This window comes from Eptesicus fuscus, chromosome 9, assembly GCF_027574615.1.
Source record: "Eptesicus fuscus isolate TK198812 chromosome 9, DD_ASM_mEF_20220401, whole genome shotgun sequence".
Lineage (NCBI taxonomy): Eukaryota > Metazoa > Chordata > Mammalia > Chiroptera > Vespertilionidae > Eptesicus > Eptesicus fuscus.
In genome coordinates this window covers 94308107-94333593 of record NC_072481.1, presented here as the reverse complement: position 1 = coordinate 94333593, position 25487 = coordinate 94308107, and the positions used below count along the sequence as shown (strand labels likewise).

General features: G+C 41.7%; 1 protein-coding gene across 1 annotated transcript in view; it reads right to left on the bottom strand.

The window, feature by feature from the left end:
- The window catches only part of GMDS (GDP-mannose 4,6-dehydratase), a 681907-nt gene that overhangs the window by 348408 nt on the left and 308012 nt on the right, over window positions 1-25487 (bottom strand). Inside the window, exons 5-6 of the mRNA XM_008158879.3 lie at window positions 4788-4980; window positions 3871-3975 (exon numbers count right to left, since the gene is read on the bottom strand). Of these exons, the coding sequence (XP_008157101.1) occupies window positions 3871-3975; window positions 4788-4980 (298 nt within the window). The remainder of the gene's footprint in view (window positions 1-3870; window positions 3976-4787; window positions 4981-25487) is intronic.

Here is a 25487-nt window from a genome sequence, read left to right as displayed (position 1 = left end):
CAGTGGGCTTCACGTTTGTTCGCCTGATTGCATTGTGGGGAAACAAATTCCCAGTGTCTACGCGCTCCCAGGCTCAAATTCCTGTAGCGGCGCTGTGGCCCATGTGAGGGGTGGGTCTATCAGTTACTATGGCGCTGCCCACGAGCCTGAGGGGAGAGGGATAGGCCATGTGACTCACAGAAATCTGTGGCCAGGATATGTGGATTCTTGGTGTCTGTGGGTCTGCAGCTGTGGTCGTAGGTCTCTGTCCCCAGTGGCTCCAGGGTCCTGGTTTACATTTGAGACCAGACTGGGTGGTGCTGAGGCCAGGATCCTAGTCTCAAGCAGCTCTGTTTCTCAAGATGGCATGGTCTCTGTGTCCACGCTGGCCTCCCCGGAGTGTCTGTGGTGGGAGCGGGGCTCCACCGTTTAAGACTGCCCGGTTTGGCAGCCCCTTGGAAGACCTGCAGAATCTAACTTTCCCTAGGTCATACACACATACACCACACACTCCTAGCTCATACACACGTCCACACACTCCTCTATCGCTCCCTCACCCTCTCACACTCTCTCCCTCCCTACCTTCCTGCCGGTTGCCATCTTCCTTCCCCCTAAATATTTCTCATGATTCAGTAAATCAGAATAGTATAGGAATAAAAAACCCAATATTTGGAACAGCAGACCTACCATATTGCTTACAGTCTCAAAGAAAACTATGAAAAACAGCAAGACAATACTAACAAATAGTCTTTTTGAAAAAAAAAAAACTGATAATGATTCTAAGTATAAGATATTGGAAGCCAGAGGAGGGGTACCTATGGTCAAAGATGATGGAAATTAATTCAGTCCCCTGTTTTCCCAGTACTAGAGAATAAAATGCTTCATGATCGATGACCTAGCCTTAAAAAATATGCCCTTTGCAGTTAAAAAGGGAATTAACCTTCTATAGCAAAGCAATATCAAGAGTACTTAGAATTATGTGATCTTTTTAGAGAATGCCTTAAAACTAACAGCAGAGAGGGAAAGAGCAGGGGGAAATCCTAGCACCCAGAAACTTCTCTGATTAGTAACCCTTACTAGCTAAGAATAGCTGTGTCTCTAACTATATTTGCTGAGAAGTTACTGAGAATATATTAACATAACTGTATGAACTACTTAGTGTCTGGCTGAATTTAGTTTAACTATGTACTACCAATCTTCGTTAAGCATACTGAGGATCAATATGCAGGGTGGGGCAAACTGAATTTACAGTTGTCTATATGAAAAATAATATAATCCTATATAATAAAGAGGTAATATGCAAATTGACCCTCATGCCCTCATTTCACAAGATGGCCACCCCCACGTCATCATAAGATGGCCGGCAGGGGCAGGCAGTTGGGGGCAACCAGGCCTGCAGGGGAGGGCAGTTGAGGGAGACCAGGACTGCAGGGGAGGGCAGTTGGGGGTGATTGGTCTGGCAGTGGAGCAGCTAGGTGTCAATCATGTCCACAGGGGAGTGGTTAGGTGTCAATCAGGCTGGCAGGGGAGCAGTTACAGGGCTCTCAGGCTGGCAGGCAGAGTGGTTAGGAGCAATCAGGCAGCCAGGCAGGCAAATGGTTAGGAGCCAGCAGTCCCGGATTATGAGAGGGATGTCCAACTGACAGTTTAAGCCCCATCCCACAAGGATCCCAAGGGGTCCCAGATTGGAGAGGGTGCAGGCTGGGCTGAGGTACACTCCCCCCCCCCCCCGCCAGTGCACGAATTTCATGCACCGGGCCTCTAGTAATAAATAAATAATCATACAAGAATTAACTGTGTTTCGTGTACTCAGCTATGTGCCTACTTTTTCCCCACCCTGTACCCTCACTTCAGTATGTTCTGCTTTCCCACTGCATTACTGGGCTCCTAATGTTTTATTCCATATGTTTGCCCAATTGACCTGCCATAATTAGAGTTCATCAGCCATCCAAAGCAGAGATAACTCTTCCCATTTATGTTATATTGTTACTACTACAATTCTGTTCATTTTACTTCCTTATTTTTGTAGAGCTCCTTATTTTATTTCAGAGTAAGTGTTCTTGAAATGCACAGAATGACTAGTTTCCTGACATGGAATTGAAAGGACTTTGTGGTCAAATCTTTTACAACAGGAATTCCTTTTTTATTATTTTCAATGTTGCTGTACTCAGTCATTCTGGAAACTTTTAGTCCCCTCACCCCTCAGAAGGCAGCTGTTCTACTGTTTGAAACTCAAAGGTGAGCAGACATATGCCTCCCACCCTGTTGTCTCTTTCCTGGAGCAGCTGCCAGAACTATCTGCTTTGGGAACACTCATGTAGTCTTTTCTTTTCTAAGCTAAACTCTTCCAGGTCTGGCTAGCATTCTTCATAAGACAGGTCACCTTTCTGATTGACTTCCTGTGAATATATTCCAATTTTTCAAAATAATCTATGAAATGTGACATTCATAATTAAGCCAGGAGTCTAGATCTAGACCAGTGATGGGCAACCTTTTGAGCTTGGTGTGTCAAACTTCGCCAAAAAAATGAGCATAACTCGGGTAGTGTGTCACTTTGAGGAAAAAACATTATTTCGCAAATGTTTCATCCTCAGGAGCAGCAAATGTTTCATCCTCGGCATGCGGCCGCCTCAGCGGCCGCGTGTCATCAGAAATGGCTACGCGTGTCAGTGCTGACACGCGTGTCATAGGTTCGCCATCACTGACTAGACTGACTGGAGGAGGAGACTGTAGCCCTCTCCTGTTCTCCTGGGAAAATATAAATCTTTGGGCTGCATTAATATAAATTTACTAATATTTTCTTGCTGTGATGGTTGATAATGAGTCAATCGAAATGCTCCAACACTTCTCATCTGAACTGTGGTAATAGATGACAAGCAGAGTTTGGTGTAATACTGCTGTGAGGGAGGTTGTGGACCCAGTGTGGTTGTGGACCCAGTCCAGATCACACAGCTAATGATAGTGCCCATTGGAGCATCCAGGTTTTCCTATTCTCCAGAGCTCTTTCCTCTCTCCTTGAGTGGACTGATGATACAATGTTCTTAGAACTCATAAAAGATGTCTTTATAATCATGGTACTAAATCATCAAAGTGACTTTTTCACAAGACACTGTAGACATTTCAGTCAATGATGGACCACATATACGGTGGTCCCATAGGACTGAAATGGAGCCAAAAATTTCCCATCACCTACTGGTGTAGCACAAGACATTACTCAAGTGTCGGTGGTGGATGAGACTAGGGTAAGCAAGCCCACTGCACAGACAGTCATATAAAACTATACCACATACAATATGTACAGTACATAATACTTGATAATGAAAATAAATGACTGTGCTACTTATTTATGTATTTACTATGTACATTTTATCAATATTTTAGAATGCACTCTTTCTAAAAAAATGACTTCAGTATATTTTAAAATATACTCTAGGAAGATAGTAATTTCTGGATGCCTGTCTAAATGGAATATTTACAAAAACTATTGAATATCCAACTGATTCAAAGTAAAAATATGTGTAGATTCCAAAAGTTGAGTCTACATAAATAACAGTGACTTCCAGACACAAGTATTCATTTACTACTTATTCCTTTTCATTCACACAAAAACTTCCTAATATTTAGGTTGAAAATATGCTTGATAAGACCAATCAATGAACATGGTAAAATTGGAACAATGTTCAGTTTTCCTCATCAGAAAAAAAATACCACCTAAAAAAATGTAATAAGTAATTAAGGCTAGATTTTCCTCATTTACCACTTCTGACACCCATAATAGTTCAAATGAGACATTTTCCACAATTGATATATTACAAAGGCAAAATATGCATGCAATTTTTTGTTGTTTCATTAAAATCTTATGTTCTCTTTTCCACTGATATATTTACTAACCTCTTCGAGGACTCTCATGATTGAAGAGAATACCGTTCACAGCGAAGAGATTATATGCCTCACGGAAGTTCACCACAATCCAGTAGGCATATAGTTTCGCTGCCCCTGTTGGAATAATTTTTGAAAAGCAAATAAAAGACAGTGATCATTACAAAAGACAGTATCTTATTATTAAAAAGCAGTGATTTTTACTCATCTTAAACAAGTAACAACTTACAAGAATTAAAATCTGTAATTACCAAGATAGAAAAAAAAATGGGTCAAATGCCAAAGACAAAATAAAGGTTCCTTTGCCAGTTAGTCAGGTGTACAAGGAAATATTTAAGAATTGCTTAATTCTGTAATATCCATGGTTCTTCCTTTCACAATCTAACTGATTTCAACTATAGTGTGTGCCATCTATCAAGTGGACCTTCTTAGATTTTATTCCCTTTTTCTTAGTACTAAGGAATTAGAAAGTGAAAAATATGGGATCTTAATATTCTAGCTGCTTAGAAATTTTATCACCGAATTCTATTTTTTGTTTGTTTTGTTTTTGCTTTTTAAAGGTTTGAACTCAGGAAGACTTTCATCAGGAGATAAAAAACATGAAACCATATCACTTCAGCACAACAGTTCAGAAAAAGGAATCATGTTTGGTCCAATTTTTCTTTGAGTGATCTGTGTGAAAGGGTTGAATGAACATGAATTGGTGAGGTGAGGTGATAATTTCACCCTGGAGGCAATGGCAGCAAACACTGTAGTTATGTATAAAGGTATGCTTCTCAACAAGTCTAGTCACTTTATTCTATCTTAATGTGAACCTCACACCCAAATGACTTCAGCCGTGAGACATGAACAGAATTAAAAGAGAAACACACATGCCGACACCCATAGAGAGCACAGAGCATGTGCAAGTGGTATGTAGGCATTCTTACCATATGGCGATCGAGGGTAAAAGGGAGTGGTCTCCTTCTGGGGTATTTCTTGCACTTTCCCATAAAGTTCACTTGTTGAGGCTTGATAGAACTTCACAGAGTTGATAAGGCCACAGGTCTTAATTGCATCCAAGAGCCTTAAAGTGCCAACTCCGTCAACATCCGCAGTGTATTCAGCCAGGTCAAAAGAAATCTGGAGACAGCAGAAGGCAGTGGGTACAGTAAGGAAAACAGCAACAAAGATGCTGATGGCTAATAACGATTTTTTTTTTACAATATCACACACATAGAAAAGTTATGCTTGTGAGAAAATATTTCCTAATAGAATAAAAGTGTGGATATCATCTATTTCTAAAACCAAGTGGATGGAAATACCTTAAGAAATAAGTATCTGTTGTAAAATGACACTAGAATCACACCCCTCACATCTTAATTCTAAGCTGCAGTCCCCAGGGCAGTGTTTCTCAAAGTGCAGAGCCCAGCTCCTCGACATCACCTGGGGTGCTCCTGGAAAATAAAGATTGGCCCAGTCTCTGGGGGGAGGGCTGAGGAATGCATATCTGTAATGAGTCCCAGCTGATTTTACCCACAGAGAAGTGTGAGAACATGAGCTTAAGAACAGCTGATTAAAAATGATTGTTTTATTTTTTATTTAAGATACAACAATGACTTTTTAATAATTGGGATATATAAATAATCTTTTACTTATGAGGCATACTGAATACTTCAAGTCGTAAATGTATATTGAACTAAATGATTTCTAACCACAGGGTGTAAAGGGATAATTCAATATTCAGCAGTTTTAACATAATCTTTAAAAATAAATGACATATGCTTTTTTCTTATAAGCACAATAAACCAATTTACCTAATATTCAAATCGTGTAAAATAATAAGGCTGAAAATCCTTGTCACTGGTTTATTTACTGGCCAAACACAGACAGGCACTATGGAGACCTGCTTCCTGCTGCCTGGTGAACAACCTTTGGTGTTCACCTGGAAGAAGCCTTCTCTGGGTGAGAGGTTACCAGCCTTCATCACTGCCCAGTCCTGGTGTCCCCCAAGCAGTACTCTATGCATAGAGTACCTAGGGAATGTAAGCAATGGTTAATCAGGGCCCTAACTCAGATCACTACACTCATGTTATGTAGGCCTGTAATACAGCTCACAGGGTAGCCATGAGATAAAAGAGAAACATGTTTCACCCATAAACTTTCAAAGCCAAGGAAGCACAATTTGGGACTATTTTCTTCTTTTCTTAAAATAATTTATTGTGGTAAAATTTACATACCATAAACTTACCCTTTTGAACTTTACAACAGTGATTTTTAGTATATTTGCAGCTTTATGTAATCATCACCATCTAATTTCATCATCCCCAAAAGAAACTCTGTACCTATCAGTAATCACTTTTCACCTTCCCATTCCCACCCTGACAACCACTAATCAACTTTCTGTCAATATGCATTTACCTAATCCAGACATTTAATATTGACAAAATCATATACTATGTGTCCTTTTGAGACTGGCTTCTTTCACATACCATAGTTTCATTTCTCTTGAATATGTACTTAGGAGTAGGGTCATTTGGTAACACTATGTTTGACATTTTGAGGAATTGCCAGATTGTTTTTCAATGTGGCTGCACCATTTCACATTCTCACTAGCAGTTAATGAGGTCTCTAATTGCTCTACACCTTACCCAGTAGTCTATTTCTTTGATTATAGGCATCATACTGAGTGTGGTATCTTGTGTGTTTTTTTAAATTAAGATATAATTGATCTATAACATTATATTAGTTTCAGATATACAATATAAAGATTTGATAAGTATATATACTAGTATTATTAAATGATCACCATAATAAGTCTAGTTAACAATCATCACCACACATAGTTATAAATATTTTTCTTGTGATGAGAACTTTTAAGATCTACTCTCTTAGTAACTTTCAAATATACAATAGAGTATTATTACCGAGGAGAGGCCCGGTGCACAAAATTTGTGCATGGATAGGGTCCCTAGGCCTGGTGGGCGATCAGGGCCGATCTGTGGGGCAAATGGCAGGGTGATTGGGAGGCTCCCACTGGCACCTGCCTTGGAGGCGCCCGGCGGGACGATCCTTGGAGGTGACCAGCGGGACGATCGGGGGGGGGGGGCGGGGCGCAACAGCCCAATCTCTGGCCTGTCCTGCCCCCGCCACTGCTGCTGGTTGCCTCCATCTGCGGGGTGACTGGTGGGGCGATTGGGGGCCTGGTCTGGGGCCTGCAGGCTGGGGGTAGCTCCTGTGTTGAGCATATGCCCCCTGGTAGTCAGTGCACATCATAACAACTGTTTGTTCCACGGGTCATTCCACCGTTCAGTCAATTTGCATATTAGGCTTTTATTATCCTACCTAATAAAAAGGTAATATGCAAATTGACCGTACCTTCAACACACCCACAAGCCACGCCCACAAGCCAATCAGAGCAAGTATGCAAATTAACCCAGCCAAGATGGCTATAGCCACAGAGAGCAAGGTTTCCCAGGTAACAGAGTAAGCCAAGCTTTCCACCTGCTCTTGCCAGGCCTAAGCCTCCACTCAAGCTACAAAGTTTCAATTATAGAAGGTAAACAAATTCAAACAGAAATGGCGGCAGAACGGAGCTTGAGAGAGCAGGCCAGGGTTGCCCCAGGCAACAGGGGAAACAAAGCTTTCCGCACACCCTGGCCGGGCTCACCCGCTTAAGGGTACAATGTTTCAATTATAGAAGGTGAATTAACTGCAACAGAAATGGCTGCCGGCCACGGAGGGAGCAGCAGGCTTCGCTCCGCTCCAGACTACAAAGTTTCAATTGTAGAAGGAAAATAAATTCCAGATACCAGGGCCTCCGCTTGGGTTGACAGGGGGCATGGTCAGCCTGCAAACCACCACAGGCCCCTCGCTCAGGCCGCCCCACACCCCAAGGGAACCCCACCCTGATAAGGGACACCCTTCATGGCAAACCAGCTGGCCCCCACTCCTGCACCAGGCCTCTATCCTATCTAATAAAAGAGTAATATGCAGATTGACCATCACTCCAACACACAATATGGTTTCCCCCATGTGGTCAAAGATCCTGCCCCCATGTGGAAACAAGATGGCCACCACAAGATGGCCAGCAGGAGAGGGCAGTTGGGAGGCACCTGGCCTGCAAGGGAGGGCAGTTGAGAGGGACTAGACCTGCAAGGGAGGGCAGTTGGAGGTGATCAACCCTGCAGGAGAGGGCAGTTAGGGGTGACCAGTCCGGCAGAAGAGGGAAGTTGGGGCAAACAGGCTGGCAGGGGAGCAGTTAAGTATCAACCAGGCTGGCAGTGGAGTGGTTAGGGGGTGATCAGGCTGGCAGGTATAAGTGGTTAGGGGCAATCAGGAAGGCAGGCAGGCAAGCAGTTGGGAGCCAGCAGTCCTGGATTGTGAGAGGGATGTCCGACTGCCTGTTTAAGCCCGGTCGGACATCCCTCTCACAATCCAGGACTTGCAGGCCAGGTGCCTCCCAACTGCCCTCCCTTGCAGGCCAGGTGCCTCCCAACTGCCCTCTCCTGCTGGCCATCTTGTGGTGGCTATCTTGTTTCCACATGGGGGCAGGATCTTTGACCACATGGGGGATCAGGCCTAAACAGGCAGTCGGACATCCCTCCAGGGGTCCCAGATTGGAGAGGGTACAGGCTGGGCTGAGGGACAACCCCCCTCCGTGCATATATTTTGTGCACCGGGCTTTAGTATAGGATAGTCACCATGCTATACATTATATCCTTATGACTTATTTATTTTATAACAGAAATTTTTTGTCTTTTGATCACTTTCACCCAGTTTTTCACAGTGCCCACCACTCCTACCCTGCTCTGGCAGCCACCAAAGTGTTCTCTGTATCTATGAGTCAATTTTTTCTTTTTTTAATTCCACAAATAGGTGAGATCTTAAAGTATTTGCCTTTCTCTGTCTGACTTATTTCACTTAGCATAATGTCCTCAAGGTCCTTCCATGCTATTGCACATGGCAGGATTTTTTTCGTTTTCCATCGATGGACACTTAGGTTGTTTCCATATCTTGGCTATTATCAATAATGTTGCAAGAACATAGGGGTGCAGATATCTCTCAGTATTTTCATTTTGTCTGGATAAATCCACAGAGATGGAATTGCTGAATGATTTGATAGTTCTACTTTAATTTTTTTAGAAACCTCCATGATGTTTTCCATAGTGGCTCACCAGTTCACTTTCTCACCAACAGTGCAAGCAGTCATGACTACCCCACCAATTCTCCCTCCTCCGTTCTCTTTACCTACTGTACTCATAACCTCAAAATACAGACTAAAAAAAAGAATGCACATTTAAAAAAATCTGTAACTTCTAAGGCAAACATTAAACAAACAAATACACAAAAATACCCTCCCCCGCATTCATACTAGGGTATAAGCTTCATAAGTGCAGGAGCCTTGACTATTTCTGCTCACCATTAAATTCCCTAGAATGACATCAAATGTACATGGAATTTAAAAATGAAAATTCATTTGAAGAAAAGTTGTATTTATATCTATTTATTTATTATGAATTAAATAAAACATACATTTAACTCTCCTACAACTGTTAATAGAACTATCTTCTAAAGCATAAATAAATTTGAAAAAGTATTTGAATAAAAATTTGAGTAAAGAATAATTCAAACACAGCAGAAAAAATTTCATAAGAAATTGATGAATAAAGCCTAACTTCTTTCAGGCATTTCAGTTGAAACAAAAAAGAAAAATACATGGATGAATTTAAAGAAAGACAAAATTATGTCAAAAGAAATGAAATGGCAAGATGTAGCACAGTAGTTAGGAACTGCAATGCGAGGTCTGACCGAATAATACATCAGACTTCCAGGAAAACCTATGAACGTAACCACCATTGAAGTCTATACTCCCACTAGAGGCTGAAGAAGATGGACCCAGAAGCTTTCATGCAAGTGTCCAAGAAGAAACTGATGATACATAAAACAAGAAATGCTGATAATTATAGATGACTAGTGGCCCGGTGCATGAAATTCGTGCATGGGGGTGGGGGGCTGTCCCTCAGCCCGGCTTGCATCGTCTCCAATCTGGGACCCCTCGAAGGATGTCCTACTGCCAGTTTATTGGGATCAGGCCTAAAATGGCAGTCAGACATCCCTCTCGCAATCCGGGACTGCTGGGTCCTAACTGCTCACCTGCCTACCAGCCTGATTGCCCCTAAATACTCTGCCTGCCGGCCTGCTCGCCCCCAACTGCCCCCACTGCCAGCCTGCTCACATCCAAATGCCCCCCCCTGCCATCCTGATCACGCCGACTGCCCCCTGTGCCAGAGTGCTCAGCCCCAACTGCCCCCCCTGCCAGCTTGCTCACTCCCACTCTCCCTCCCCACTGGCCTGCTCGCCCCCAACTGCCCCCCTGCTGGCCTGCTCACTCCAAACTGCCCCCCCCCACTATCCTGATCACCTCTAACTGACCCCCACTGACAGCCTGCTCACCCCCAAATGGCCCCCCTGCTGGTCTGCTTACCCCCAACGGCCCCTGTCGTCCCATCCTGGCCTGATCACTGCCAGGTGACCCAAGGTCCCAGCCCCTCCTTTTTTTTTTTTTTCTTTTTTCTTTTTCAGCACCTCCTTGAGCAGAGGCCAGGGCCGGCTAGAAGCAAGTATCTAGGATTTATTTATCTTCTATAATTGAAACTTTGTAGCCTTGAGCGGAGGCCAGGGCCACCCAGGGCGGGAAGCTTGGCTTCCTCCATTGTCGGAGCAACCCAAGCCTCCTGCCCAGCCCCCAGCTCTGTGGCTGCTGCCATTTTTGTTGGGATTTATTTATCTTCTATAATTGAAACTTTGTAGCCTTGAGCAGAGGCCAGAGCCGGCCAGGGCGGGAAGCTTGGCTTCCTCCATTGTCGGAGCAACCCAAGCCTCCTGCTTGCTCCAGCTCTGTGGCCAGCTGCCATCTTGGTTGGGTTAATTTGCATACTCACTCCTGATTGGCTGGTGGGTGTGGCTTGTGGGTGTAGCGAAGTGATGGTTAATTTTCATGTTTCTCTTTTATTAGTGTAGATAGATATTACTTTCTTTTACTATAGTTAACACTAACATTCTGTTCTGTGGCCTTATTTTACACAGTTGTTCAGCCTTCCATTCTTTATTTTGATTCATCAATTTGCTGGCTAAACTTTGGTTTTCCAAAAGGAGTGCCTAGGTGCTGTATAACCCATGTAAAATTTGTTTTTAATTTTGTTTTAAAATGGTCTTGCAGGGAATATTGGATTATATAAAGTTCCTGAACCACATTTTTTTTTTTTTTGCTCTACTCTCTTCCAGAACCAAAAGTTTTTTGATTTATTCATTTAACATATACTGTTGAGTGCCTATCATATGTTAAACAGTAGTGGGTAAAGGAGACCATGTCCCTGTCCTCATGGGTCTTCTAGCCTAGTGGAGAGAGATAAGCTATCAACAAAAATCAGTTGGTGACAACTATTATGGAAATAATGAAGGGTGGACGAGGGATATATTTAGAGATTCAATTGAAAATGGAAAAATACTGTCAAAAATATTTTCACTTCAATGTTTTTATGTTTGTTTAACTTTCAGGGTATTTTTAGGAACTAATGTTGGATACAATGGAAAAGCATTAACCTGAAGATGAACAGTTCTTTCAGTCACTATTATTTACAAATCTAAAATATCTTGTCATGAAATCCTACACTATAATGTGAAGGATTAAATGTTGAAAAAGGTTCTAGGCAGTATATCTCTATTTCATCATAATTTCAAGTACATCTGAAAAAAAACATCAAAGACTTCTTATCTCAAAGACCATACAAGAGATTTTTTAAAAACAGAGAATACAATCAAATTCAACAGCTAACTTGTTAAGTGTCTAGCACCTTCAAAACACTATTCCTAAAAAGGAATCCAAACTCAATACAGTATCTTCGTCTTCACGAATGAGACGGTACTTTCAAATAATGCCTAAAATATCTATTAATCTTACTTGGTGTGGAAAAGTTCTTCGTGTACAGGTTATTTTGAAAAGTTGGAATTTTTTAAACCTATTTTCCAACTAATGAGTCATAAAAATAATATTAATATGAAGGGTCCCTGTCTAAATCTGTAGAATTTTGGCTAACACAAGACCATATTTCAGAGAATTGCTTGATAACAAAGCACATGCTTCCAAGCTAACATACTTAGAAAGGAGTTTCAGAATGAAAATCAGAGTCTATAAACAGGATGATTTACTGCTTAGTCACAATAAATCTAGGTGTAGAGAAAACATGAAGATAATGTTGTTGCTAGATAATTATGATGATGATGACACATATTTTTGTGGCATCTGGACCCCACTAACGTTTTTAGATGTTATCTTATGAACATCCCTTACATTCCTTGAGACAATGAGAGAACATACATTCTTTTAGTTCTGCAAATGGGAAATCAAGAATAAAATAATTTAGTTAAAATTTCACAAAGTCAAAGCACAGCCCAGTTATCTGCCCAGGAAGAACCTGTCCATTAGACTTTAAATCCACAAAGCACTTGTCATTTTCATCCCACCCACTCCCCTAAAGAATCTGTGACAAAAACGACAGCAAAAATTTCAAATGGCAGCAGCAGCAAATTCCAAGGGCATTTCTTAGAACAAGACTTGCCAGAAATGAGGAGCCACACAGGACTTTGGTCATAAAATATCTGCCTTACAATCTCAGAATACTAGTTAAACTGCAATACAACAGAATTTACCAAGTTCTTAAATTTTGAAACCTGCCTTGCAATAGGTAGGGATAAAGTCATCTCAGGACAAAACTGACACCTTTCAAAGGTAAGGGAAATCACTGCCCAGGATTAGTGCCAGATCCCATTATTTAAACTGCTATTGCAACCAAATCCTATGTATTATGACCCCTTTTCCAAAGCCATGTTTGTCCAAGAAGGTGATTTTACCCTAAATTCCTGATAAAGATCCAATGTAGGTATTTTTATTTTGACATGTAGACCTCTACCCCATGCAAAAGTAAGACCACACGGTATGGTCACACAATACCCTGCACTATACACTACACGATTAAGTATTCTTTGGCTACAAATCAGTGTGTGCCCAAAAAAGCTCTTTTCTTTAAAAGAGTATAAAACATTCAGAGGTGACTGAAATTAAAATTAATCTAGATGTATGTCTCTACACTTTAAATTTATTAACCTTTTAAGAGAATGTCCATTGCCCAAAGGCTACGGGGTAAACTCCTTCCAGGAGACCAACAATTTAGAAAGTTTTTGTTAGCCATATCACACCTATACCCTAAAAGGATAGATGTAGATTTAAATAGCAAAATTTCCAAAGCACTTCTCTATGTGTCAGCCTCAGCGGAGATCAGAAGCCATGGAGGCCGGCCAGAAGCCACTGTTCATTATCCCCCACCCAGATATCTACCGGCTAAAACTTCAAAGCAACTCCAAGTGTGAGAACAGAATTTAGCTATTTTTTGAATTTTTAAAGTAACATAGTGTGTGACTATAATATTAACTAATTTAAAAATTAAAGTTTTTCTTAACTTAAGTCCTTCCCAGGGATAAGAGGTTATACCAGGCAACTCTGACTTCCCATGAGCTGTCAGACACAGGGGACTTCATTTAAGACTCCCCACTCTGGGTTTGACCCAAGATTGTTATTGACTAAAAGCTTTCTAAAATATCACTGGGCCTCATGGCTGATACCGAAGTTCTAGACTTTGGCACTGTCACTCAGGGAACAGGAAAAGAAGGAAAAGAAATCCTGAACACTTCATCCACTGACATTTCATAAAATTGTGTGGTTAAAGTATTAAAGTGATGGAAATAAGGACTGTGGGGAAAATAGTAAGGAATACAAAAATAGACCCTAATTTGAAGCAAGCTTTAAATGGGTTTCTGGTGTTTGGATTTCTGCTCTTTAGAAAATTATTTGAGCTAATGTTTGGCATTAGCTGCTGAAAACTGTCTATAACATAAAGCAATTGGAATTAAACTAATAAAATCTTACACCATTTCAATCCATAGATTTTTTTAAATATATTTTATTGATTCTTCACAGAGAGGAAGGGAGAGGGACAGAGAGCTAGAAACATCGATGAGAGAGAGACATCGACCAGCTGCCTCCTGCACACCACCCACAGGGGATGTGCCGGCAACCAATGTACATGCCCTTGACCGGAATCGAACCCGGGACCTTCCAGTCCACAGACAGAGGCTCTATCCACTGAGCCAAACCAGTTTCGGCTCAATCCATAGATTTAATAATTAGATAAGGGTGATTTGCAATGAGTGTATAGATAGTTTATAAGTGAGAGCTTCTAAGTACTTAAGAAGTACTTTCGGGTGCTTATAAACAAAGTCCTGCTTTAAGTAGTTTGAACATTCTTGCTAAAATCTTGTTTGCAATATTAGTTTGCTTAGTGGTTTTTCAGAGACTGTTATGGTGAGTTTTAATAAGCCCTGTTCTGGAATTGCTCAAATCTTGACTCAGTGGGGACTGGATTAATAAGGTTTTAAATTCTCTCAAACACAAGGCCTTGTGCAAGATGTTAAGTATTAGGGAGTTCAACCACATGGTTCAAGCTAGATAGAGGCAAGAAAATTCTCGTCAGAGTCCGTCTACTAGGCCATTAACCCCACAGGAAACAACTTACCCTTCTATGGCTGCAACTTTTTAAAAGAAAGAGGAGATGTAAATTTATGTAGCCTGGAGTGGACAGAGATGGGAGTTAAAATTCTAAATCCACTGGCATTTTGATATATAAAATCAAATTTAACAGTTTTGTAGGCCTGTTATCTATCATAAATTTTGGTCAGATTAGGAAAGCCTACATGACACTGCCTATCACTTTACTCTCCTTATCAGTACCAATACTTTATTTCTTGATTTTTCATAAATCCAACTAAAATCTTACCATTTGTTTTCTCTGTTCCTAAATTGTGTTCAAGCTCATTGAGAAAACCAGAGATAATAGCAATTGGCACACACTTCCAATGAATGTACGGTTACCAAACTCAGCCGGCTGCAAACTCAGCTGGTTCTCCGTCATTGGGAAATCCTTTGGAAGGCACTGCACTCAAAAATATTGTACCACACTTCTTTAAATACTCCTTCCCTTGGTTTCTGAACACCTCCAATTCCTCTCTTCCTGCTTCTCTCATCACTCTTAGCTGGGCTTGTACCTTTAACTCTTGGTATCCCCAATGCCACCTTTATCTTTCCAACAGACTTCGCTCAATCAGACTGAATTCTTCACATTGTTACCACTTAATACACTAATAACCTCCAAATCCTCATCTCTAATTGAATCATCTTCTGAGCTCCAGACAAGCATGTTTACCTGCCAGTGGAATAGCACTGCCTGAACTTCTCCCATCATTCACTCAGTTAAATGTACAGAAATATAGAAATTATCAAATCCATTGGCTCCAGGGGATTAGGAAGGAGAATTGGGTTCTAAATCTCTGCTCACAGCAATATATTTAATAACAATTCCCACAAAACAGATATTTTTACAGGCAAAATAAAAAATGAATATTTTAATATTGTATTTTTATTGTTTTTTTTTTATGTACTAGAGGCCCAGTACACAAAATTTGTTCATGGGGGGGGGGGGGCGGGCTCAGCCCAGCCGGCACCCTCTCTAATCCAGGGCCCCTTGGGGGATGTCCAACTGCCAGTTTAGGCCTGATCCCTAAACCGGCAGTCAGACACCCCCTCTCACAATCTGGGACCGCTGGCTCTCCTAACTGCTTACCTGCCTGCCTGATCTCCCCTAACTACTCTACCTGATGCCCTTAACTGCTCCCCTGCTGGCCTGGTCACCACTAACTGCCCTCCCCTACTGGCCTGATTGCCCCTAACCACCTCTGCCTCAGCCCCCTCCATGGTGGCTTTGTCCGGAAGGACATCTGGATGGTTGTCCGGAAGGTGTCTGGTCTAATTAGCATATTACCTTTTTATTTGTATATATATTCTCTATAACTGAAAACATACTTTTAAACATCATTCTACTGTCTGCCCACCAATAATTTTCCACTACCTTTTCCATTCTGTAACCAAAAAGTTAGGAAAATTATTTAACTTTCCCCCAAAATAAATCAATCATCACCAATTATATCACTTTGACCTTTAAATTAATTTACATGAATCCAAAGTGCACACAGTTTTCAGTCACAGAGTTCAAAGCAGTTAAAGAGCCATTTCCAGGGCACACTGCAAATATTTTGCCCTCAAATGTAGAAGTGTTTTGAGCTATATTCTTAGTGTAAGTTCTATATAAGAGGAAAATACCAATCTGCTGTTTTATAATTTAGGAGTAGGAAAAAAGTGACAGGAGATAAAAGAAAGTTTCATATAGGGTAGTCTTCGTACTCTTAAAAGCATAATAAAAAATGACAATTTACTTTAAAAACACCACAATAAATTTGAGCAAGTTTTGATGAGGTGAAGTAATTGTGCAACAATCTCATCCTTCAATAGTTTCAAGGTATGAAATGCAGTATAAAATGAATGTCTCAGATTCCTTCAGGGGTGCAGTTATTCCATAAAACCACACCTTCAAGTTATATATATATATATATATATATATATATATATATATATATATATATAATTTAACACCAGACCAAAAGCAAATATATATATTTAACACCAGACCAAAAACAAATAATGCCATCCTAATGAACCATGAGCTTTCCCCTAATTTAAAACATGACATTCTTTCAGTTCTAAGCATATGCCCCTCTAGAGAACATTATTCCCCTGGTTATGTATAATGAAAAATTCTATAAGAAATATATCCTTTAAGTTAATTAATTTCCTCTTACCAATTCTACCTTTTATATTCATGTTCTCTTGAATGTGAGATTATATAGTTTGGTACTTTGTTTCCTTACTATGTTTTCAAATTTCTTTGGTTTTATCAAAAAAGGGCTTGACTTTTTCATTTCTTGGCATTTGAAGTTTAAAGCCATCTGCACTGTTTAAGCATCTAGTCCTCCAAATTTAATGAATGATATTATAAAGTGCTACATTTTGGGGGGAAATATTCAAACAATGGTAGGATTCTCAGAAAAGCAGATAAGTAACCTGTGACAATGTGTATGTTCTCATTTCTTGGGTATATGGTTATACAAATCTTTTCTGGTTTATCTGTAAATTAAATATCAAAATTTAAATGCTTATTATAATAAACTAGTAGCCCGTTTACACAAAGATTCGTGCAATAGACCTTCATTCACCTGGCTGCCTGCACCAGTTTTCTGCCGGCACCAGGACCCAGGCCTTGGCTGTGGCCACCGCCTTCTGCCTTCTTTCAGGGTCAGGGCTTGGCCCCGGGTGGTGGCCTTGGGCTCGGCCGCACCCAACATCCCTGCTAAGGATCAAAGGAGCCGACCCCCAGTGCTTTCCTGCGATCCGTGTAGGCTCCCTGCTGGTGCCCAAGGCTGGGAAAGCCTCCGCCCGAGGCTTTCCCGGCCTTGGGCTCCATCACACCCCAACGTCCCTGCAATGGTTTCCTGGTAGGCATGGCTGGTGGGCGTGGCTTGGTTGGTGGGCGTGGCTTGGGCGTAGCGAAGGTGCGGTCAATTTGCATATTTGTCTATTATAAGGTAAGATAAAATAGACTATGACTTTATTATTGTTTAATTTCAGAATATTTTAAAAATATAGTTTTTACTCCATTTATTTCCAAAATACTCTTTCAAAAATATACATTTATAATTCATACTCTATTTTACATCCAAATGCCTGAGAAATAAAAGATAATAACTACATTGCTACCACATCATCCTCTATCATCATTTAAGAGGTTGCATATCAGTTCTTCATAAGGTAGAAACATTTTCTTGGCACTAAATCTCAGGAGAAAAGTATGTTTAACATCATTTTTACTGAATACAAATATCCTTATTAAAAATGTTTCTTATATTTATTCCTGATTCAAAAATACAGTTAGATTTATAACTATTTAAACCCATATTTCTCACACTTACTTATGATACATTTTTTCTTCCCTGACTGTGGAGTTAGTATGTTATAGACTATACTCTAGAATATGATGACATTGATCATCATTGTTCCTGGCTATCCCTTTTTAATACTGCTCAACTTATCTATTTGTGACAAGAGCTGAAGTAGCTGCCAATTCACAGTAAGCTTGTAGATACATGACCAAGATGCTATTATTTTATACTAGAGGCCCAGTGCACGAAATTCGTGCACAGAGGGTTGGGGGGAAGGGTGTGTGTCCCTCAGCCCAGCCTGCACCCTCTCCAATCTGGGACCCCTCGAGGGATGCCCGACTGCACGTTTAGGCCCGATCCCGGTGGGCCTAAACGTGCAATCAGACACCCCTCTCACAATCCGGGACTGCTGGCTTCCAACTGCTAGCATGCCTGCCTGCCTGATTGGCCCTAACTGCTTCTGCCTGCCAGCCTGATCACTCCTTAACCACTCCCCTGCCAGCCTGATTGACGCCTAACTGCTCCCTTGCCGGCCCGATTGCCCTTTACTGCCCTCCTCTGCTGGCCTTGTCGCCCCCAACTGCCCTCCCATGCTGGCCCGGTCACCCCTAACTGCCCTCCCTTGCCAGCCTGGTCACCCCTAACTGCCCTCCCTTGCACAACTGGTCCCTCCCAACTGCCCTTCCCTTTAGGCCTTGTTGCCCCCAACTGCTCTCCCCTGCAGGCCTGGTTCCCCCCAACTGCCCTCCCTTGCAGGCCTGGCCCCTCCCAACTGCTCTCCCCTGCTGGCCTGATTGCCCACAACTGCTCTCCTCTGCCGGCCATCTTGTGTCCACATGGGGGGGGGCATCCTGAGTGTTGGAGTGATGGTCAATTTGCATATCACCTCTTTATTATATAGGATTACTTGGAAAAAGACAAGCATATGTTATAGATACTGACTAAAAAATAATAAACTTAGTTTGCATTTTCCTCAAGCCATATCTGTAGACCAGTAGCAAATGGATCAATTTAGAAAAATTACCAAAATATTTTAAATCTTGAATGAATCTTAGATCTACTAGTGCTTCAAGCCCCTCCTACAAGCCTTGCCAGAAGTCCCTTCAGCTCCTATGCTGATCCAGCATCCACCCCAGGGCACACGCGTCACCCCCTCTATGGTGCTCACCTCAGTGTCAGAAACCCTAGTAGGCCACTCACTTTCATCTCAGTTACTTCACCAATTACTATATGAAAAGCAAGTTGCTCACTGGTAGCCAAGCTTATAAAAATTGAAAACAGATTAAAGTGCCATTATTTTATTACTCTCATTATTTTATATTCAGTATATCATTTAATCTTTACAACAATCCAATGAAGTACATATTAATATTCTAATCTGATAAATAAGAAAAATGGTTAATTTTGTATTTCGTGCCACTTCTTGACTGACCAGTCACATTTGGAAAATATATTTTAGGCCTTTTATTCCCAAACTAAAATCCCACATGTACATTCACACATCCTGAGGATGCTATACTCTGCCTTTCCTCATCAACACTCATTTAAAAAACCACAGATAAGAAATGGCCAACCTAAATCTCAACTGGGAAAGGGTGTTATTCAGTCCTATGCTAGACTTATGACAAAATCAGAAACTGGAGCCTGGGAACATTATCTTTAGCTGTACAGTGAAATTTAGGAACTAACTGTCTGGAAAACCACACTCCTGAGATCTTGGGTCCTATATCTAATTGCTGGCAAAGCTAGAGTAGAATCTAAGACTCTCAACTTGAAATCTTAAGAAACTTCTTGAAATGCCACACAGATATGCTTTTAAAAAGGTGGAGGGAATCTGTTCACAAATGCATTACATTTGAGCCCTGAGAATCTTTCAATTGTGTCTCTACCACTGATTTTCAATAGTACTCCTGTAACTATTTTGATAACTAAGGGAGATCATTAATCATAAAAAATATGGGGGCTGGGTGAATACATAAAATTCCCGCCAACTGTCTGATTTTCTACAACCTACCATTAATTTTTTATAAATTAAAAATAAATGATTCTATTCTGTTGAATTTAAAATTATTTTTTATGAAAACTGGCAGTTATAAACAACTCATAGATGCATATAAACACAAAACACGACCATTTAATCACTAGACTCCAAAGATTAATAAAATATAGAGAATTGGTTATATAACCTCAGCAAGTTTTTACAAATGTTCTAAATGATTTTAAGAAACACATTAGGGGATTTTTCATTGTGTTAAGAGATGAGGGAAAGGTGTGTGTGTGTGTGTGTGTGTGTGTGTGTGTGTGTGTGTGTGTATTATACAGCAGAAGAAAATCATGATCAGGCTATTTCAAATCTGAGAAGTTACAAGCCTACATCTAAATAAATGACAACACAGACATCAAACCAGAAAAAGGGGTCTCTGTCATTGAGTACAGGACATTTTATCTCTTGAAATGGCAGCACGATAAAGTTTACTTTTATATATTGCTTTTGTATCGTGCACTCTTACTAAATTTATTTATTAGTTATGTTTCTATATATTAACAACAAACTATCAGAAAGAGATATTAGGAAAACAACTTCATTTAAAATTGCATCAACAATAAATACTTAGGAATAAATTAAATAAGGAGGTGAAAGATCTGTACACTGAAGACTACAAGAAAATGCAGAAAATTGAAGATGAAAAAAATTAATTAAAAGATATTCCATGCTTATGGACTTAAAAAAGTAATATTGTTAAAATGTCCGTAGGGCCCAAATCAATCAACAGATTCAATGGTATCCCTCTGTAAATTCCAATGGCATTTTTCACAAAAAACAGAAAAAAAAATTTTTGCATGAAACCACAAAAGACCCAGAATAACCAAAGCAATCTTGAGAAAGAACAAAGCTGAAGGCATCACACTGCCTGATTTCAGACTATATTACAAAACTACAGTAACCAAAGCAGTATGGTACTGGCATAAAAACAGACACACAGATCAATGGAACAAAATATAGAGCCCAAAGGGAACCATCCAAATGCAAAAGATTAAAATTGGAACCCTATCTTACACAGTACATGAAAATAAACTTAAAATGGATTAAAGACTTAAATTTAAGACCTGAAACTATAAAATTCTTTAAAGAAAACATAGGGGTAATACGCTTGACATCATTCTTGGCACTGTTTGATCTGATAAGCAGGGCAACAAAAGCAAAAATAAGTGAGATTGTATCCAACTAAAAAGCATCCACACAGCAAAGGAAACGATCAACAAAATGCAACAGAAACTTACAGAACTAGAGAAAATATTTGCAAATCATTTATCTGACAAGTATTTAATACCCAAAATATATAAAGAACTCACACACTCAACAGAAACACAAACAAACAAACAATGCAATTAAAAAGTGGGTAGAGGAACTAATAGACATTTTTCCAAAGAAGATATACAAATGGCCCACAGGTACACAAAAGGTAATCAACGTCACAAGTCATCAAAAAAAACAAAACAAAATCAAAACCACTATAAGCTATCACCTCACATATATTAAAATAGCTACCATCAAAAGACAAGAGAGAACAAGTGCTGGTGAGCATGTGGAGGAAGGCAGCCCTGTGCACTGCTGGTGAGAATGTAAACTGGTGCAGTCACTATGGAAAATGGCATGGAAGTCCCTCAAAAAATTAAAAATAAACTACCACGTGATCCAGCAAGCACACTTTTGTGAATATATCCAAAGAAAATGAAACAGCATCTCAAAGTGATATCTGCATTCTCATGTTCCCTGCAGCATTATTCAAGATACAGAAATAACCTAAAAATCTGTCAATAGATGAATGGATAAAGCAGATGTGAGATAGATCCATACAAAGAACTCACACAACTCAATAGAAAAACATAATGGAACATTATTCAGCCATGAGAAAGAAGGAAATCCTGCTGTTTTCAACATGGATGGAATTTGAGGGCGTTATGCTAAGTGAGATAAGTCAGACAGAGAAAGACAAATACTGCATGCTATACCCTATATGGGGAACCTGAATAAAAGTCAAACTTGTAGAAACAGAGAGTGAAAGTGGTTGCCAGGAGCAGGGGGAATGAGGAAAATAGGGAGAAGTTAGTAAAAGGTACAAACTTTCAGATATAAAATGAATAAGGTCAGAAGATTTAGTATATAGCATGGTGGTTCTACTGTATTTATTGTATAAATAAAACATACTAAGAGAAAATTGAAAAATGCTAAATACTGTCACCCAAAAAATTAAAAAAAAAAAAGCAAAGTGGAAATGCTGCACTATATATTACCATGAACAGTATGTAAGTGTTCAAATTTCTCTACATCCTCGCCAGTACTTGGTATTATCCATCCTTTTTATTAGAGATTAGAGGCCCGGTGCATGAAATTCGTGCACGGGGGCGGGGGGTGTCCCTCAGCCCAGCCTGCACCCTCTCCAATCTGGGATCCCTCTCACAATCCAGGACTGCTGGCTCCCAATTACTCATCTGCCTGCCGTCCTGATTGCCCCTAACCACTTCTGCCTGCCAGCCTGATCACCCCCTAACCACTCCCCTGCTAGCCTGATTGATGCCTTACTGCTCCCTTGCCAGTGTGTTTGCCCCTAACTGCCCTCCCCTGCAGGCCTGGTCACCCCTAACTGCCCTCCCCTGCAGGCCTGGTCACCCCTAACTGCCCTCCCCTGGAGGCCTGGTCACCCCAACTGCTCTCCCCTGCAGGCCTGGGTCCCCCCCCCCCAACTGCCCTTCCCTGCAGGCCCGGTCACCCCCAACTTCCCACATCTGCTGGCCTTGTCACCCCTAACTGTCCTCCCCTGCAGGCTTGATCGCTCCCAACTGCCCTCCCTTGCAGGCCTCGTCCCTCCCAACTGCCCTCCCCTGCTGGCCATCTTGTGGTGGCCATCTTGTGTCCACATGGGGGCAGGATCTTTGACCAGATGGGGGCAGCCATCTTGTGTGTTGGAGTGATGATCAATCAGCATATTACTCTTTTATTAGATAGGATAGAGGCCAAGTGCATGGGTGGGGAACAGCTGGTTTGCCCTGAAGGGTGTCCCGGATCAGGGTGGGGGTTCCCTTGGGGTGTGGGGCAGCCTGGGCGAGAGGCCTTTGGTGGTTTGCAGGCCTGCCATGTCCCCCAGCGACCGAAGCGGAGGCCCTGGTATCTGGGATTTATTTATCCTCTATAATTGAAATTTTGTAGCCTGTAGTGGAGCCACGCTTTCTGCTTGCTCTGTGGTGGCAGCTATTTTTGTTGGGATTTATGTAGCTTCTATAATTGAAACTTTGTAGCCTGGAGCGGAGGCCTAGGCCGGCCAGGGTTTCAGAAGCTTGGCTTCCTCCATCACCGGGGGCAACCCTAGCCTCCTGCTCTTTCCAGCACTGTGGCTGCCGCCATTTCTGTTGGGATTTTTTTTTATCTTCTATCATTAAAACTTTGTAGCCTTGAGTGGAGGCCTAGGCCAACAAGGGCAGGTGGAAAGCTTGGCTTTCTCCATCACTGGGGAAACCCAAGCCTCCCTCCTGCTCTCTGTGGCTGCAGCCATCTTGGTTGGGTTTATTTGCATATTCGCTCCTGATTGGCTGGTGGGCATGGCTGGTGGGTGTAGCAGAGGTACGGTCAATTTGCATATTACTATTTTATTAGATAGGATAAGTGGGTTTAAAGTGGCATTTCATTAAGGTTTTGATTTGCATTACCCTGATGGATAATTATGTTTTCATGTGCATAATGGCCGCTAACAATATATAAAAAATACCAATGATTTCTGTATGTTCATCTTATAACCTGAATGTTCACAGAACTCATTTATTAGCTCTAATAATTTTATTGTATTCTTTAGAATTATCTATAGACAATGTAAAATCATATTATCTGATAAAAGAGACAATTTTACTTCTTCATTTCTAAAATTTTCTTTCTTTTTCTTGCCTAATTACTCTGCTTGAACCTCCAGCACAAGGTTGAATAGAAGCGAAGAGAGCCCACAACCTTTTCTTATTCCTTACCTTAGCGGGAAAGCATCCATTCTTTCACTATACTAACTAATAAAAGAATAATATGCAAATTCACCATCACTCTAACACACAAGATGGCTGCCCCCATGTGGTCAAAAATGGCTGCCCCCATGTGGACACAAGATGGCCGCCACAAGATGGCCAGCAGGCAAAGGCAGTTGGGAGGGACCAGGTCTGCAAGGGAGGACAGTTGTGGGCGATCAGGCAAGCAGGGGAGGGCAGTTGGGAGGGACCAGGCCTGCAGGGGAGGGCAGTTAGGCATCAATCAGGCTGGCAGGGGAGTGGTTAGGGGGTGATCAGGCTGGCAGGCAGAAGCAGTTAGGGGCAATCAGGAAGGCAGGCAGGCGAGCAATTGGGAACCAGCAGTCCTGGATTGTGAGAGAGATGTCCGACTGCCCATTTAGGCCCAATCCTACCGGGACCGGGCCTAAACGGGCAGTCGGACATCCCTCAAGGGGTCCCAGATTGGGACACACCCCCCATGCACGAATTTCGTGCACCAGGCCTCTAGTCAAATATAATGTTAGCTGTAGGTTTATTGTAGACTAGGGGCCCAGTGCACGAATTCATGCACCTTAAAAGGAACTGTGGGCCATGAGGCTGTGGTGGGCACAGGGGCGGGTCTCAGCCCATCCTCCGTGCCACAGCCTGGCCCCTCCTGCCAAGGCACTGGGTCCCCTGTCTGCCAGCAGCCCTGCTCCCGCTGATGCTGCTCTCGCCGCTGACGGCGCCGGCCCCAATCGCTCCATGCCATCAGCCCCTCAGGAGCTTGGGGAGATGGAGAAGCCCTCAGGGGTGACCAGGGCCAGCAGCTGCCACTTGCACCTGCTGACAGTGCTAAGATATCGGGACCGGTGCTGGGCACTGGCAGTGGGTGCAAGCGGTGACTCTGGTGCCGGCAGCAGGTGCAAGAAGTGGCTGCCGGCCCCGATAGCCCCTCAGGAGCAGGGGGAATTGGAGAAGCCCTGAGGGGAAATTGGGGCTGAGCACCGGGCAGGACCACAGGACCACAGTATGCGGGAGCAAAGAATTTTCAGTAACCACCAGACGCTTGTCCCGATGACAGTGACCAGTGCCCCGACTTTGTCTGGCACCCCCGCTCACCTGCTTCACCATCCCGCTGCAGCCGGCACCCAACATGTTCTGTGCGCACCCCATGGTGGTCAGCACACATCATAGCAACCGGTTGTCCCACAGTTAGTTCTATTTGCATATTAGCCTTTTATTATATAGGATGACCCTTTTCAGTTAAAGTTCTCTTATATTCCTAGTTTGTTGAGTGTTTTCATCATGAAAAAGAGTTGGATTTTTTCAAATGTCAAGTTTTCTGTTTGTTAATAGATTATGTGGCAGTTGTCCTTTATTCTATTGCTATACTGTATAACAATCACATTTTGTGAATTAAACTAACTTTGCATTCCTGCACTAAATCCCACTTGGTCACAGTGTATAATCCTCTTTATATTTGCTGGATTTAGTCTGTGAATATTTTGTTCAAGATTTTTTTATCTGTTGTTTTTCCTGTGACATCTTTATCTGCTTCTTGATATTTTAAATTCTAAGTTTCACCTAAATCTTAAGCTGGCCACAGTCTAAAACACTGCTGGGCTTAGGCGTTTATTTGACCAACGCTATACACACTCAGGATATTTATCCCAAGAAAATGATATTTTGAGAAATTA